The following is a 16,014-nucleotide window of genomic DNA, read 5'->3' on the forward strand; positions in this document are numbered from 1 at the left end:
TGTACCATGTATAACAGCATATATAGACAGAGCATATACAACACATACATAGAGATTCCTATCATTGCAGAAAGTTCCATTGGATAGTACTATACCTTAGTAACACCTCGAAGTAAAAAAAAAAAAAAAAAAACCCTTGTGTTTGAGTCCTGATTCTTCTTGACAAATTTGGTCAAGTTATTTCTATTTTGTGTCTCAGTTTCTTAGTCTATAAAGTAGAGATAATGAATATGAACAATCTGACATGGTCCCTGCCACACAGGTACTGACAACCGTAGTTGTTCACCAGCCCAGTGGCTGGGCTGTTGAATAATTTCCAGTGTTCATGATGTTATCCTTGCCTCAAAGAGACTTGGAGGTCCAGGAAAAGGGCTAGGTATGTAAAAGGTTCACTGAAGTGTTTTATGTTTAATATTGGAAGTCTGGGGGCCAAGGGGTAAATATAGGAGAGGGTGTCAGGGTAAGCTTCAAGAAGGGTTAACCTTTGAGCTGAGCTTTGAAAAGGGATTCCTCCAGATGGCCAGAGGGGTCTCTCTTGATGGGGTGGACAAGGTGATGTTAAAGGCAGGAGGGCGCGAGGGCAACCTGAACAGCTATTGCCCCTCTCCCCCGCCACCTTTTTTTTTTTTTCCATTTTTGAGACGGTCTCGCTTTGTCACCCAGGCTGGAGTGCAGTGGTGCAATCGTGGCTCACTGCAGCCTCAGCTTCTCCAGGCTCAAGTGATTCTCCCACCTCAGCTTCCTGAGTAGCTGGGACCACAGGCTTGTGCCACCACGCCTAGCTAATTTTTTTGTTTTTGTTTTTTGTTTTTTTTAGTTCTCGCTATGTTGCCTGGGCTGCCTTGGGTGATCCTTCCGCCTCAGCCTCCCAAAGTGTTATCATCCCCTTTATGACATTACCTCTGTGACCTACCTCACTACCCCTCTGAATTAGATGTTCCCTCCTCCAGGGCACATGGCTATGTTCTAGCTTTGCAGTGAATGTTAAAGGTGGTCACAGTGAAACTGGGTGACTAATAGGGTATAGCAGCTGGTCACTCAACAACCCTCACAGGAGAGCATTGCCTGGGTGAGCCAGCCACAACCCTCATTTGTCACGTATCTCTCTCCCAGGGTCCAAATTCCCTAAATCACCTCTCCTGGGGATGTGCTTTTTGGGAAGTCCAGCCATCAGCTAAAGGGGGTTGGGGTCAGCTGGACAGAAAGGTGGGGAATCCACCTTCACTTAAGAGCACATCTCCCCAGTGACTAACAAAGCTGGGCTCTGACCAGGGTACTCTCTTCAACTCTGCCTGCATGGGCACTGCTAGAGTTGGCCTCTCAAACTGTCCCTGTGTGGTCCTTCTGTGACTAACAGGCAACCTTCTGTGTGATAACATACAGGTGTTTAAGAGACAGGCTTTGGAGTCAGACCTGGGTTGCAATGCTGCCTCTGCTCTGTGATTTGAGGCAAATTGTTTAACATCTTGGAACCTAATCTCCCCTGTGACTTTTGAGGATAATACTTTGCCAGTGCTCCAAAAAGTTTGCTTACAGTCTTAGCCTGGGGGCCAGGCATAACTGTTCTGATCTATTACATTTCTTTCACAGTTGACTCAAATGATGATCAGTTTTTCCATTTCCAAGTTCCTGGGGAGGGTGTGCTCTGCACTTTCGTGTTACCCCCATATGCTGCCCTCGCTAAGGACCTTACCCTAGGCCCATCTGCCAGGCCCGGCAGGTCTGATCTGTCCTCGCCAGGCTCCAGCCACGCTGGCTGTCTTGTAGTTCTTAACCCTTCTCGGCTGTTGCTGGGACTGTTTGTTCCCTGAAGTGCTGTTCCTCCCTTTTCCCTGGTGACTCCTGACTCCTCGCATTTACATCTTCAGCTTAAATGTGTCACCTCTTCAGAGAGGACATCCTCTACCTCCACTTCATCTAAAATGCGTCCTCTTCCTGGTTTCACCTCTGCTTGTTCATTGCCCTTATTATACCTGTAACTATTCCCTTCCTTTGTTACTTTTTATTCCCCTCACTGGGCTGTAAGCGCCATGAGATCAGGGGCCATTTGTTAGCGCCTATAAATACTGTAGAATCGCCCAAACCCCACGGCCGGTGGCACCAGGAAGTACTGGATAAGGAACCGCGGCACTAACTGGGGCTCAGTGCTCTCTTCCGCCTTCAGTGCTCCACTCATCAAGGGTGTGGGTGAGGCCCCAGGTCCTGAGGAAGCCCTCGCTTGACTGCCCCGGGGCCCACCGCAGCCCCCAACCAACCCCGAGCGGTCTGATGGTGCCCAGGGAATGGTTTCCAAGGCAATAGCAAACGGGGCGGGGCTTGGAACGGAGGACAAGGCTCGAGCCTAGGCAGGACCTTCCCGGGAGAGGAGGCAGCGACGCGGAGGGGAGGCGGGATCAGGGGCGCTGGGAGGGCGAGCGCCGCGAGAGGCGCATGCAGGGCCCCGACGCGCCGCTGCTCCTGAGCGCTGGGGAGCTGGGGCCCGGGCGCCGGGTCTCGGCCTCCTGGTACCGCCAGGGGGGCGGCCCGGTGTGCAACTGGCTGCGAAAGCCGCAGCCGCTTGAGCCACGCACCAGTTTCCCCTTGGCCCGCCGCTCCGAGTTCCGTCCACCCAGGAGGCTGCCATGGCCCGGCCCTGCCTCCGCCCAGCCCGAGGAGGGCCACGCAGGCGGTAGATGCCAGGCGGGCAGCCCCGCTCCTGCGCGCCGCCTCGGCCGCGCCTTCAATACGCTGGTCCCAGGCACCCACGCCCAGGGCGCCGCGGATCCCCGCCCCCTCGGCCCCCCGCACACCCCAGTCCTGGATGACCCCTCTCCGCAGGATGGTGAGGCCCCGTGCGGCCCGTTCACTCTGGCCTACAGCGGCTGCGAGGACGACAAGATGCTGGGGTGGAGGGAGGGAATGGGGGTCGGGAGAAGAGCGGCCGAGGGTGGACATCTGGATGAAGGCCGGAGGCAGAGAAGAGGCGTGGCTATCGGCGGCGAGAAAAGATCCTGGGCCGAGACCCTAGGCCCAGGCCCAGTCTACCCCGCCCCTACTCCGCATCTTTCTGCAGGTTTCCCGGTCCTCTGGCGAGGATCCTCCAAGGCGTCTCACATGAACCGGCTCAGAAACGCCAAAATCTACGTGGAGAGAGCTGTCAAGGTCAGAGGAGGGGCGGGGGCGCTTAGAAAGGGCCCTGGGAGCGGCTCAACCTGTCTCCCTGCGCTGTTTTCTTATATCCTTAAAAAACAAAAGCAAAAGAAAAAACAACAGCAAAAACCCTCAACCACCACACCCATCTTCAACTACCTCCCCATTTACCCCTTCAGCACCAAACTTCTGGGCTCCCTCCACTCTGGTTCCCTGTGATGTCCCACTCTAATCAAGGTGCCTGGTGAGTTCCAGGGAGCCAAACCCAGCAGTGCCTTTCTGTTTTGATCTCGGTTGGGCACCCTGTATCTTTCTACACCGCTGCCCCACACACACCCTTCCCCTTGGCTGTCTGACTGCACGCTCCTCGTTTTCCTTTCTCCCTCTTTGGCTGCCGCTTTTCAGTGGCCTTTAAAGGTTCCTTGGCCATTAGTGGCCCCCTGGCCCCTTCCCCAGGTCTGTCTCCTTTGGCTGTGTCCTTGGCTGAGTCCGGTCAGTGTGCTGCACCCCCTCTGTGCCCCTTCCAGCCCAGCCTCGAACTCCACATCCGGTCGATCCAGCCCCCTACCTATCATCTACACCCAGGAAACTTAACAAGCATTTCAAATTCAGGTCCCAAACCAGACTTTGATCTTCCTGCCCAAACCTGTTGTCCTCCCCAGTCTGTGGTCTTTCCCATCTCTCAGTTCCTCAGGCCAGAAATCTCATCTCTCTGTTTCTTCACCCACAGGTCTAATCCCATCAGCAAAACCACTTGTCATCTCCACCTCCAAAACGATTCTCAACTCTAGCACCTTCTCCAGTCCGTGATGTAACCACTTTCATTTTAGTAATTGTGATTTCTCTCCTAGGCAAACCATGACAGCCTCCTAACTGGTCTGCCTCCATCCTGTCCCCTCATCTTTTTGCCATACAGCAGCAAGCCAAGCCTGGAAAGACTCCCTCAGTTACCCTTTTTTGTTCACGACACTCTTAGTATGAAATCCAAGTCCGTTCTGAGGCCTGCAGGCCTTCCACAGTCTGGCCACTGCCTACCTCCTCTGGGGCTTTCCCCATCATTTTCCATGCTCCACTCACTCTGGTCTCCCTTCAGTTCCTTCTGACCTCTCTCCAGCCTCAAGGCCTTTGCACATGCATTCCCCTCTGCCTGAATCGCCATTTCCCAGTTCTGTGCATTCGTGGCTTCCTTTCAACCTTCCCTGGCCATGTATTTCTAAGTAGTTTCTCTGGATCCCATTAAGTATGCAGTTTCTGGAGCCAAACTGCCAGGATGTAAATCCCTGCTCTTTTGCTTAACCACTGTGCGGCCTCAGGCACCCTGCTCAACTTCTCTATGCCTCTGTTTCATAGCCAGTAAAATGGAGATAACAGTATCTAATAAAAATGCATAGTATTGGCCGGGTGAGGTGGCTGACACCTGTAATCCCAGCATTTTGGGAGGCCAAGGCAGGAGGATCACTTGAGACCAGGAGTTCAAGTCCAGCCTGGCCAACACAGTGAAACTCAGTCTCTACCAAAAAATATAAAAATTATTTGGGCGCCGGGTGCGGTGACTGATGCCTGTAATTCCAGCACTTTGGGAGGCCAAGGTGGGTGGATCACCTAAGGTCAGGAGTTTGAGACCAGTGTGGCAAATATGGTGAAACCCCGTCTCTATTAAAAATACAAAAATTAGCTGGGCGTAGTGACACACAGCTGTACTGCCAGCTACTGGGGAGGCTGAGGCAGGAGAATCGCTTGAACCCGGGAGGTGGAGGTTGCAGTGAGCCAAGATTGTACTATTCCAGCCTGGGTGACAGAGGAAGACTCCATCTCAAAAAAAAAAAAAAAAAAAAAAAAAAATCTGGGCATGGTGGTGCACACGTGTAATCCCAGGTATTCAAGGAGGCTGAGGCAGGAGAATCACTCGAACCCAGGAGGAAGAGGGTGCAGTGAGCCGAGATTGTGCCACTATACTCCAGCCTGGGCAACAGAGTGAGACCCTATCTCAAACAAAACAAAACAAAAATGCTTAATGTATTGTTAGTAATGCATGTAAGTGCTCAGCACATAGTAGGTCCTCAATAAATAGTAGCCATTGCTATTATTATTACCATGCATATTTATTTCTCTACTTATTTATAGTCTGTTTATTTCTCCTACTGGAATATAAAAATTTCCTGATGGCAGTGTCCATACTGTCTGGTTCACCTTTATATCCCCTATGTCTGGTACTTATGTAATACTTATTGAAGAAGTATCCATCTCTCACCTTGCAGCAGAAGAAGATCTTTACAATCCAAGGCTGCTACCCAGTGATCCGGTGTCTCTTGCGCCGGAGGGGCTGGGTGGAGAAGAAGATGGTCCATCGCTCAGGCCCCACCCTGCTGCCACCCCAGAAGGATCTGGATAGCTCAGCGATGGGTGACAGTGACACCACTGAGGATGGTGAGTGGTTCCCTCCCTTTCCACAACTGTCCCTCCTGAGTCCCTTTTCTTTGGTTCCCACTGTCCCAAGGTTGAGGCCTTATGGACTATGGGGCAGGGAGAGGAAACTCATCAGCTCTGGCCTCTGCATCCACAGAGGATGAAGATGAGGATGAGGAGTTCCAGCCACCACAGCTGTTCGACTTGGATGATTTACTGAAATTTGATGACCTAGATGGAACACATGCTCTGATGGTGAGGGCCCTGGGGGACAAGATGAAGCAGGGGCTGCCTGCTTAGAGGGAGAGCATTGGTGTCCAGCTGGGTGACCTCAGACAAGTCCTTTCTTTCTCTGGGCCACAGTTTCCCTATCTGTAGTAAAAACTGCTTCTTTAAAGGCTGGATAGAGCTGGGCATGGTGGCTCATGCCTGTGGTCCCAGCTACTCAGGAGGCCAAGGTGGGAGGATCACTTGAGGCTAGGAGTTCAAGACTAGCCTGGGCAACATATAAGACTCAGTCTCTACAAAAAAAGGTAGAAAAACATTATCCAGGTGTGGTGGCATGTTCCTATAGTCCCAGCTACTCGGGAGGCTAAGATGGGAGGATCGCTTGAACCCGGAAATTACATGCTGCAGTGAGCTATGGTCGCACCACTGCACTCCAGCCTGGGCAACAAAGCAAGTCTCTATCTCTAAAAAAGAAATAAGTGAATAAAGGCTGGATAGGGCCGCAGAGTGGGGAGGGACACATCAGGCCTGTGTCCCATCTGGCCTGTGGTTCAGAGCTCTGCTAGGTCATACCAGATGCCAGCACAGCTTCCATGCATGGTAACTCCCCCTTCAAATAAAAACCCCATAGTTCACCTTCTCCCTCTGCTCTTGGTAAGTGAAGGTAGGAAGGAAGGACTTAAAAAGCTGTGGAAGAGGCGGAGTGGGGTGGCTTATGCCTGTAATCCCAGTACTTTGGGCGGCCGAGGCGGGCGGATCCCTTGAGGTTAGGAGTTCGAGACCAGCCTGGCCAACATGGTGAAAACCCATCTCTACTGGAAAAAAAAAAATACAAAAAAAAAATTAGCCGGTGTGGTGGCAGGCACCTGTAATCCCAACTACTCAGGAAGCTGAGGCAGGAGAATTGCTTGAACCCAGGAGGTGGAGGTTGCAGTGAACTGAGATCACGCCACTACATCCCAGCCTAGGCGACAGAGTGAGACTCTGTCTCAAAAAATAAAAATAAAAAATAAAATAAAGGCCGGGCACAGTAGCTCACGCCTTTAATCCCAGCACTTTGGGAGGCCGAGGCTGATGGATCACCTGAGGTCAGGAGTTCAAGACCAACCTGGCCACTATGGTGAAACCCTGTCTCTATTAAAAAAATATAAAAATTAGCTGGGTGTAGTGGTATATGCCTGTAATCACAGCTACTTGGGAGGCTGAGGCAGGAGAATTGCTTGAATCTGGGTAGCGAAGGTTGCAGTGAGCTATCACGCCACTGCACTCCAGCCTGGGCGACAGAGCAAGACTCTGTCTCAAAAATAAAATAAAAATACAAAAATTAGCCAGGCGTGGTGGCGGGCACCTGTAATCCCAGCTACTCGGGAGGGTGAGGCATGAGAATTGCTTGAACTTAGGAGATGGAGGTTGTAGTGAGCTGAAATCGCACCACTGCACTTTAGCCTGGGTGACAGAACAAGCGATAACTCCATCTGGAAAAAAAAAAAAAAAAAAGCTGAAAGAGTTGGGTGTGATGATGTGGAGGACATGCATGTTGAGGTGAGGGTACTTGGGTTTCCATCTTGGTAGTGCCACTTACTGAGGTCAACTATATAAAATTGCCATTTCTGGCCGGGCGTGGTGGGTCACGCCTGTAATCGCAACACTTTGGGAGGCCAAGGTGGGGGGCTTATTTGAGGTCAGGAGTTCGAGACCAGCCTGGGGAACATGGTGAAACCCCGTCTCTACTAAAAATACAAAAAAAAAAAAAAAAATTATCTGGGTCTGGTGGCACACACCTGTAATTCCAGCTACTAGAGAAGCTGAGGCAGAAGAATCACTTGAACCGAGGAGACGGAGGTTGCAGTGAGCCAAAATCATGCCACTGCACTCCAGCCTCGGCGACAGAATCAGACTCCATCTCAAAAAAAAAAAAAAAAAAGCCATTTCTCTATGTCAGGAATGGCTGAATATTGGCAGCTTCATATGGGTCAATCTCATGAGCCCTTGGGCAAGTCACTTGCCTTCCTGTGCCTCAGTTTCCTCATCTGCAAAATAGAGATTACCTTAGCACCTACCACGTAGAATTGTGGTGAACCTTGAATGAACTGACATGGAAAGTGCTTAGAGCAGGGCCCAGCATGTGCTGACATTGGTTATGAATAATTATCCCACCTCCCAGAATTGTAGGAAGGATGGAGAGAGGTGGGGTCCATGAGAGAGCCTTTGTCACAGGCTGTGTGCCCATCAGCTTGGAGTCACCGTCCTGCCCCTGGGCAAGTCACTGATGACCATGGGCCAGAACAAAGTGTGACATTCAGTTGTGCAGCTTTGTCACTGCTTGGGGGCACCCTTAGGGGCCCTGCCTCCTCAGCGGCTAACTCCATAGGTGGGTCTATGTCTCAGTCTTTGGAATTTGCCGTGGTTTGATGAGGCTAATGCCAACTCCTTCTTCTCACGCTGCCACCTGTGGCATCCCTAAGGCCAAAAGGAACCTGAAAGGCTGGCTTGGCCTCTGCCCACCTGTGCCCTGGAGGAAGAGAAATCTTGACTTACACAAAGATGATGTGTGGGTTAGAGTCCACCTTGGAAGCATCCTCTCCTTCCTGTTCACCCACCCTGCTCAGCAGGGCAGGGAGAGGCTGCCTTAGGCCCTGCTACCCACACTGGCCTCTGTGTTTCTGTCTCCTCCCTGTCTCCCCAGTCCCGCATGGTTCAGAATGAGACCCCCTACTTCATCTGGACCACTCGGCGGGATGTGCTCGACTGTCGCTTCCTCTCCAAGGATCAGATGATAAACCACTACGCCCGGGCTGGCTCCTTTACCACAAAGGTGGGCTCCCTAGAGGAGCAGGCAGGGCAGCCTCCAACTCCCGGCCCTTGGGCTGGCAGCCCTCCTCCCTGCTCTCCTTGTTAGTAACAGGAAGTTCTCAGGGCAAGGGGAAGTATATAATTCAGAAGATTTGGAGTCTGACCAGCATCTGGCTGGTTCAAATCCAGCCCCTGCACCGTATCTGGCATGTGTAGATATAGTGACTAAAATGGGCTCCGGCATTCAAATGGGTCTGGAGGTAGAACAATCACCAAACCCAATGATAGTGAGCAAGCAGGCTCTTAACCTCCTAAGCAAAAGATATCTGGCTAATGAACCCATTCTGTCTTACCTGGGTTTCTTTTTTTTTTTTTTTGAGTGGAGTCTCACTCCGTCTCCCAGGCTGGAATGCAGTGGTGCAATCTCTGCCCACTGCAATCTCTGCCTCTCAGGTTCAAGCAATTCTTCTGCCTCAGCCTCCTGAGTAGCTGGGACTACAGGTGCGTGTCACCACACCTGGCTGATTTTTGTATTTTTTAGTAGAAATGGGGTTTCATCATGTTGGCCAAGCTAGTCTTGAGCTCATGACCTCAGGTGATCCACTTCAGCTTCCCAAAGTGCTGGGATTACAGGCATGAGCCATCATGCCCAGCCTTACCTGGGTTTCTTAGCAAGTGACTTCACCTCTCTGAGCCTCAGTTTTCTCATCTTTCAGTGAGAATACCAGTAAGGACTGTCTTCTGGGATTGTGGCAAGGATGAAGGGCTTTATAATAATGACCTGCCATTATATTATTGGTGTGGGTTAGGAAGGATTCTAGAAGAAGCAGCTCTTGTTTTGTTCTATTTTTTTTTTTTTTTTTTGAGATGGAGTCTCGCTGTGTCTCCCAGGCTGGAGTGCAGTGGCGTGATCTCGGCTCACTGCAAGCTCCGCCTCCCGGGTTCACGCCATTCTGCCGCCTCAGCCTCCCAAGTAGCTGAGACTACAGGCGCCCGCCACCACGCCCGGCTAGTTTTTTGTATTTTTAGTAGAGACGGGGTTTCACCACGTTAGCCAGGATAGTCTCGATCTCCTGACCTCGTGATCCACCCGCCTCGGCCTCCCAAAGTGCTGGGATTACAGGCTTGAGCCACCGCGCCCGGCCGTTTTGTTCTATTTTTAAGAGGTGAGGTCTTGCTATGTTGCCCACGCTGGTCTTGGCCTCAGGCAGTCCTCCTACTTCAGCCTCCCAGAGTGCTGGGATTACAGGTGTAAGCTACTGCGCTTGGCCTTGGCAGCTCTTTAAGAATGTGAAAGGGTGGGCCAGGCGCAGTGGCTCACGCCTGTAATCCCAGCACTTTGGGAGGCCGAGGCGGGCAGATCACAGGTCAGGAGATCGAGACCATCCTGGCTAACACGGTGAAACACCGTCTCTACTAAAAATACAACAAATAAGCCGGGCATGGTGATGGGTGCCTGTAGTCCCAGCTACTCTGTAGGCTGAAGCAGGAGAATGGTATGAATCTGGGAGGCGGAGCTTACAGTGAACTGAGATCGCGCCACTGCACTCCAGCCTGGGCAACAGAGCGAGAGTCCATCTCAAAAAAAAAAAAAATGTGAAAGGGTGGACAGGAGGGACGTCAGGCATTCTTGGCAAAGGATACTGCCCAGGCAAATATATGGTGATAGATGTGAGCAACTCAGACCTTGCAAGTGGGGCCAAGGCTCTGAGAGCATATCCAGTTGGGGTCTTTCTGAGCTGTCTGGGTGTGTGCTGAGTGTGGGCAGTCCCGCCCTGCCCTCTCAGCACTAACTCCGTAGGTGGGTCTATGTCTCAATCTCCGGAATTTGCCGTGGTTTGATGAGGTTGATGCCAATTCCTTCTTCCCACGCTGCTACCGCCTGGGGGCTGAGGATGACAAAAAAGCCTTCATAGGTAAGGAGAACCCCAGCCCCATGCCTGGACCTCAGGCTGACGGAGCAGGGCTGAAGCTCTGGCTCATGTTGGAGAGCAACAGGCCTCTCTTCATGTCCTCGTCTGCCCCAGCAGATTTCCTTTTCCACCCTCAATCCTTATCCTTCCCTAATGTGCCCTCCCTTAATGAGCCTCTTAGCTTGGTCAACTCTGACCTCCAGAAAAGCTCAGGTAGCTTGGCTTATATTCTAGAGCAGGTTCTAAAAGCTGGTCAGTCCCTTGAGTTTGGAATCCAGAACAGATTCCAGGCTTATATCAAGTTCCACTTGTTGAATTGGGTTCCAAAAAAGGCTGCAGGCTTTGGGTTTCTAAGGCAGACTAGGTTCCAATTCCACAATATGTTCTAAATTCAGGTTAGAATTTGGATCCAGATTCTATGCTAGGTTTAAATTACATTCAAAATCTGAAATATGACATAGTCTGGTTCTCAGGATAGAATAAGTATCAAAAGTAGGTGATGAACAGAAGAAATAAATCAGACAATGGGTCCAAGCCAGATTCTGAAGGCAGAATATGATCCAGGTCAGGTCAGATTTGGGGTCTGGTTCCACAACTGAAACAGGAGCAAGTCCTTTTTTTTTTTTTTTTTTTTTGAGACAGAATCTCACTCTGTCACCCAGACTGGAGTGCAGTGGCTCGATCTTGGCTCACTGCAAGCTCTGCCTCCCGGGTTTATGCCATTCTCCTGCCTCATCCTTCCTAGTAGCTGGGACTACAGGCGCCCGCCACCACACCCAGCTAATTTTTTGTATTTTTAGTAGAGACGGGGTTTCACTGTGTTAGCCAGGATGGTCTCGTTCTCCTGACCTCGTGATCCACCCACCTCGGCCTCCCAAAGTACTAAGATTATAGGCATAAGCCACTGCGCATGGCCTGAAACAGGAGCAAGTTCTAAACTCAGGCTCTAGAGTCAGAAAAGGTAGAGTCAGGTTCTGGATCCAAAATGGGGCAAGTCATGATCAGGTTCTGGAACCAGAACAGGCCTCAGGCCTAGGGGCTGAGCAGGGTATCCCCTGGCCTGGGAGCAGAGGACTTCTGGCTGACAGCTGCCCGCAACGTTCTCAAGCTGGTGGTGAAGTCTGAGTGGAAGTCATACCCTATCCAGGCAGTAGAGGAAGAGGCCTCAGGTAAGTACTGTGATTACCTCCACTCTCCTACCCATTTATCCTCCACCCGTCTGCCCTTCCACCTATCTGCCCTTCTACCTATCTGCCCTTCTACCTATCTACTCATCCACCCACCTACTGGTTCATTCACACATCTGTGTATGATTCACGTCTACCCATCTATCCATCCATCCATCCATCCATCCATCCACTCATCCATTCACCTATGTACCCACTTATTTACCCACTCTCTGATCTACCGATTCACCCACCCACACTTCCATTCATCCTTCCATCCTCCCACCTGTCACCCATTGTTAATCTCTTCATTCATCTATCTGACGTCAGCTCCATACTCCCCATCCATCTGTCCACTCCCTGCCTACCTATCCTTCCACAGATCCATCTACCCATCTACCTACCTGCTATTCCATTCTCCTGTCTACTACCTATCTGTCCTCCAGTCCATCCACTCATCCATTTTTCTGTCCCAGGTACCTAGACACTTGTCTTCCCATCCATTTGTTAGTTGATCCACTCCTCATTCCACCCTCCCATGGGCCTGGCATGTGGCCAAGCACCCTGGAGAGGGGAGACTAAGAAGACATGGTCCGTCCCTGCCTGTGAGGAGCTCAGGTCTCTGAGGAGGAGGACGCAGTGAAACTGGGCTTTACACATGGCCCGAGAACAGCTTAGGCCTGAACATAAGGAAGAGCTTGGAGTGGAGGGGGACACAGAGGAACCCTCACTATCATTGCATGCCAGCCCAACCACTGCCTGCCCTTTCCCTTTCTGGATTTAGCTCGTGCCTCCCGGCTCCTAGTCCTGTAATCCAGGGACCCATCAGTGAGGGATTCAGGGAAGTAGAGGCAGCTCTCCAGGAAGGAGGAAAATCCCTGCCTCTTCCAGAGGGAGACCTCCCCATTGCTGTCTCTTGCATGTGTCACGTACAGGGAAGGCTTGGTTGTGTGCCAGGATAAGGGGCAAAAGGGCCTCGGGTGTGGCTAGAGACCCCGTGCTTAAGCTTTTATGGTATAGGTCAGGCTGCAGGGGTCTGAGGGCCTCAGCTGTATATCAGGGTCTTCAGTGCACTGCGATGTTCCGGGTGAGTCAGGTCTGTGGATGTGCATGGGGGTCTTCTGAAGGGTCAGTTTCTGTAATCACTTTCAGGTGTGTCAGGGCCTTGTGCAATAACAGTGCACACAGAGGTTAGTGCTTCTGTGGGCTAAGGGTTGTAGCTCTGTGTCAGGATTCTGGGAGTGGGTCTGGATTTCTGGTGTGTGGACTTAAGAAGCTGTGTCAGACGTGGGGGAGGGGTATTCATGTATAACTGGGTTCACATAGGCCAAGGCTCCCAGGTGCATTTTAGGCAGAGCCTCAGGTGTCTTACAGGTCCCAGGGGCAGAGAGGCTATAGGTGCTGTCAGAGGACTTGGGGACATTTAGGGCCAAGTCTTAAGTGAGTGACAGGTCCTGGGACAGTGGGAGCCAGGGGCAAGTGCTAGAGTTGCAGTGAATTTAGAGCAAAGCCTCAGCTAAGTGACACATCCCAGGGCAGTAAGGGATCTATCTAGGTACGTGCTGGGCCGCATGTAAGTGACAGGCCTCAGGACAATGGGGGCTGTGGCATGTGTCAGGTTACCTGCCTGGATATGGGATCGTGACAGGCCCCTCCCTATGTGCAGGAGACAAGCAGCGCAAGAAACAGGAGAAAAACCCAGTGTTGGTGTCCCCAGAGTTTGTGGATGAAGCTCTGTGTGCGTGCGAGGAGTACCTTAGCAACCTGGCCCACATGGACATCGACAAGGACCTGGAGGCCCCACTGTACCTCACCCCCGAGGGCTGGTCCCTCTTCCTCCAGCGCTACTACCAAGTGGTCCAGTGAGTCCCCTGCAGCTGGGACTTTGGGCTGTGGGCAGGTGTTTAGGGACAGGCCCTTTCTGTCTCGGGCAGCCCCCACCCCTTCCCCAAGCCTCCCGCTCATTTACCCTACTGTTCTTCTGCTCGGGAACCCTCAAGGACTCCCACTGCCTCCATGATAGGGTCTGGGCCACTCTTCTTGGTTCTTGGCATAGCATAGTCTCTAAGAGCATGGCTTGTGCCACCAAATGGACAGCACATTGCCCAAAGTGTGTGTTGTATGGATGTTAATTCTCCAGGAAGTAAATAGATTTTATGGAAAAAGGGCTTTTGTGGTCCATCACATTTGGAAAACACTGGATTAAGCAGTTAATTAAAGAGGCTTCCCTGGGGCAGTACTCTTCAGAACCTCTGGGTGGTGTAAGCCTACAGAATGTATCCTGTATACTCTCTCTGTAGGCTCCCACCCTGCCCTGCCCCCCACCAAGCATCCTGAGGGGCAGTGCTTTCTTTCTTTTTTTTTTTTTTTTTCTTTTTTGAGACGGAGTCTCACTCTGTCGCCAGGCTGGAGTGCAGTGGCACGATCTCGGCTCACTGCAAGCTCTGCCTCCTGGGTTCACGCCATTCTCCTGCCTCAGCCTCCCGAGTAGCTGGGACTACCTACAGGCGCCCGCCGCCACGCCCGGCTAATTTTTTATATTTTTAGTAGAGACGGGGTTTCACCATGTTAGCCAGGATGGTCTCGATCTCCTGACCTCGTGATTCGCCCTCCTCGGCTTCCCAAAGTGCTGGGATTACAGGTGTGAGCCACCGCGCCTGGCCTGGGGCAGTGTTTTCTGAACACACTTTGGAGAAAGGTTCTCAGGCGGGGGAAGGGAGGATAAAGGTGAGCCTGGTGCTGCTTTAGGGAGATTCCATTCAGGAGAAGCATGCAGGAGCGACTGGAGGGAGAACAGCCCGGAAGGCAGAACACACAGTAAGCATTTTTTGAGCAACTCCAATGTGCCAAGCATTGTGCCAGGTACCAGAAATGAAGCGTAGCCCCTGTTCTCAACCGGGACACAGCTCAAGGTTTGAGACCTGCAGGAAGCCAAGTGGGAGTGCTAGGAATCTCAGCTGGGGTGGTGGTAATGGAAAGAAATTGACAGATTTAATTACTCAATAGGGGAAACTGAAGAACAGAAACAAATGGACAGATTTAATTACTCAATAGGGGAAACCGAAGAACTAATGAATGACATGAGCAGCAGATCCACGTCATTAGCAAGTAATTCATTGCATCTTTTCTAAATGTCAGGAAATAACTTAGGTGACCCAATACTTTCTCTTTAGCTACTGGAAAATGTAAAGCTACCCATCTTAAATTAAGAATTATCAAGGCAGCCAGACGTGGTGGCTCACACCTGTAATCCCAGCACTTTGGGAGGCGGAGGCGGGCAGATCACTTGAGGTCAGGAGTTGGAGACCAGCCTGGCCAATATGGCGAAACCCCATCTCTACTAAAAATACGAAAATTAACTGGCCTGGTGGCACATGCCTGTAATCCCAGCTACTCAGGAGCCACTGAGTAGTGTGAGCCACTGCACTCAGCCTAATTCGTTCAATATTTACTGTTAATGCTTCTCAACTTTTTAAAAAAACAAATCTACTCGGGGCGGTGGCTCATGCCTGTAATCCTAGCACTTTGGGAGGCCAAGGCTGAGACAGGAGAATTGCTTGAATCCGGGAGGCAGAGGTTGCAGTGAGCCGAGATCGTGCCACTGTACTCCAGCCTGGGTGACAGAGCGAGACTCCATCTCAAAAAAAAAAAAAAAAAAGAATTTTCGAGACCTAGAACATTAGTCATGAAGCACGAGTCCTTTTTATTTCTGGTGTGTGGGGGCGGGTTCTAGAGGGCTATAGGAATCTCTCTAAAGTCGGGATTACATAAAATATTGCATCATATAACAGACGTACACAGTGTTGAATGGTTCAGTACAAATGACCAGCATTCATACATTCCTTCAATATTTTATTTTAGTTTAGTTTTTTGAGACAGGGTCTTACTTTGTCACCCAGGCTGGAGTGCAGTGGTGCAATCTTGGCTCAGTACAACCTCTGCCTCCCAGGCTCAAGTGATTTTTCCCACTTCAGCCTCCTGAGTAGCTGGGACTACAGGTATGTGCCACCAGGCCTGGCAGATTTTTGTTTGGTGGGCCTACAAACAAAAATTTGTGTTTTTTTTTTTGTTTGTTTGGTTGGCCTAATTCATTCAATATTTACTGTTAATGCTTCTCAACATTTTTTAAAAAACAAATCCATTTTTAAAAGTGCTGTAATCCCAGCACTTTGGGAGGCCAAGGCTGGTGGATCATGAGTTCAGGAGTTCAAGACCAGCCTGGCCAATATGGTGAAACCCCATCTTTTGTAAAAATACAAAAATTAGTGGCCAGGTGCGGTGGTTCACACCTGTAATCCCAGCACTTTGGGAGGCTGAGGTGGGCGGATTACCCAGGTCATGAGATCGAGACCATCCTGGCTAACATGGTGAAACCCCGT

The 16,014-nt window shown here is 51.0% G+C and overlaps 1 protein-coding gene across 50 annotated transcripts in view; it reads left to right on the plus strand.

The window, feature by feature from the left end:
• The first annotated feature begins 2,358 nt into the window (after positions 1–2,358).
• Positions 2,359–16,014, plus strand: part of TTLL3 (tubulin tyrosine ligase like 3) — a 31,689-nt gene continuing 18,033 nt past the window's right edge. For 19 of the 50 annotated variants that reach the window (XR_012431402.1, XR_012431407.1, XR_012431404.1 and 16 more), the window contains exons 1-7: positions 2,359–3,141; positions 5,388–5,556; positions 5,693–5,790; positions 8,450–8,578; positions 10,358–10,472; positions 11,540–11,638; positions 13,302–13,497. Coding sequence is in view for 24 of the 50 variants with exons in the window: in XM_074032838.1 (XP_073888939.1) it covers positions 2,431–3,141; positions 5,388–5,556; positions 5,693–5,790; positions 8,450–8,578; positions 10,358–10,472; positions 11,540–11,638; positions 13,302–13,497 (1,517 nt within the window). In the remaining 26 variants the exon portion in view is untranslated. Of the gene's footprint in view, positions 3,142–5,387; positions 5,557–5,692; positions 5,791–8,449; positions 8,579–10,357; positions 10,473–11,506; positions 11,639–13,301; positions 13,498–16,014 lie in introns of those variants that run through there. The other 31 variants (XR_012431396.1, XR_012431397.1, XR_012431412.1 and 28 more) reach the window with 8 other exon arrangements.

This window comes from Macaca fascicularis, chromosome 2 (genome assembly GCF_037993035.2).
Source record: "Macaca fascicularis isolate 582-1 chromosome 2, T2T-MFA8v1.1".
Classification (NCBI taxonomy): domain Eukaryota; kingdom Metazoa; phylum Chordata; class Mammalia; order Primates; family Cercopithecidae; genus Macaca; species Macaca fascicularis.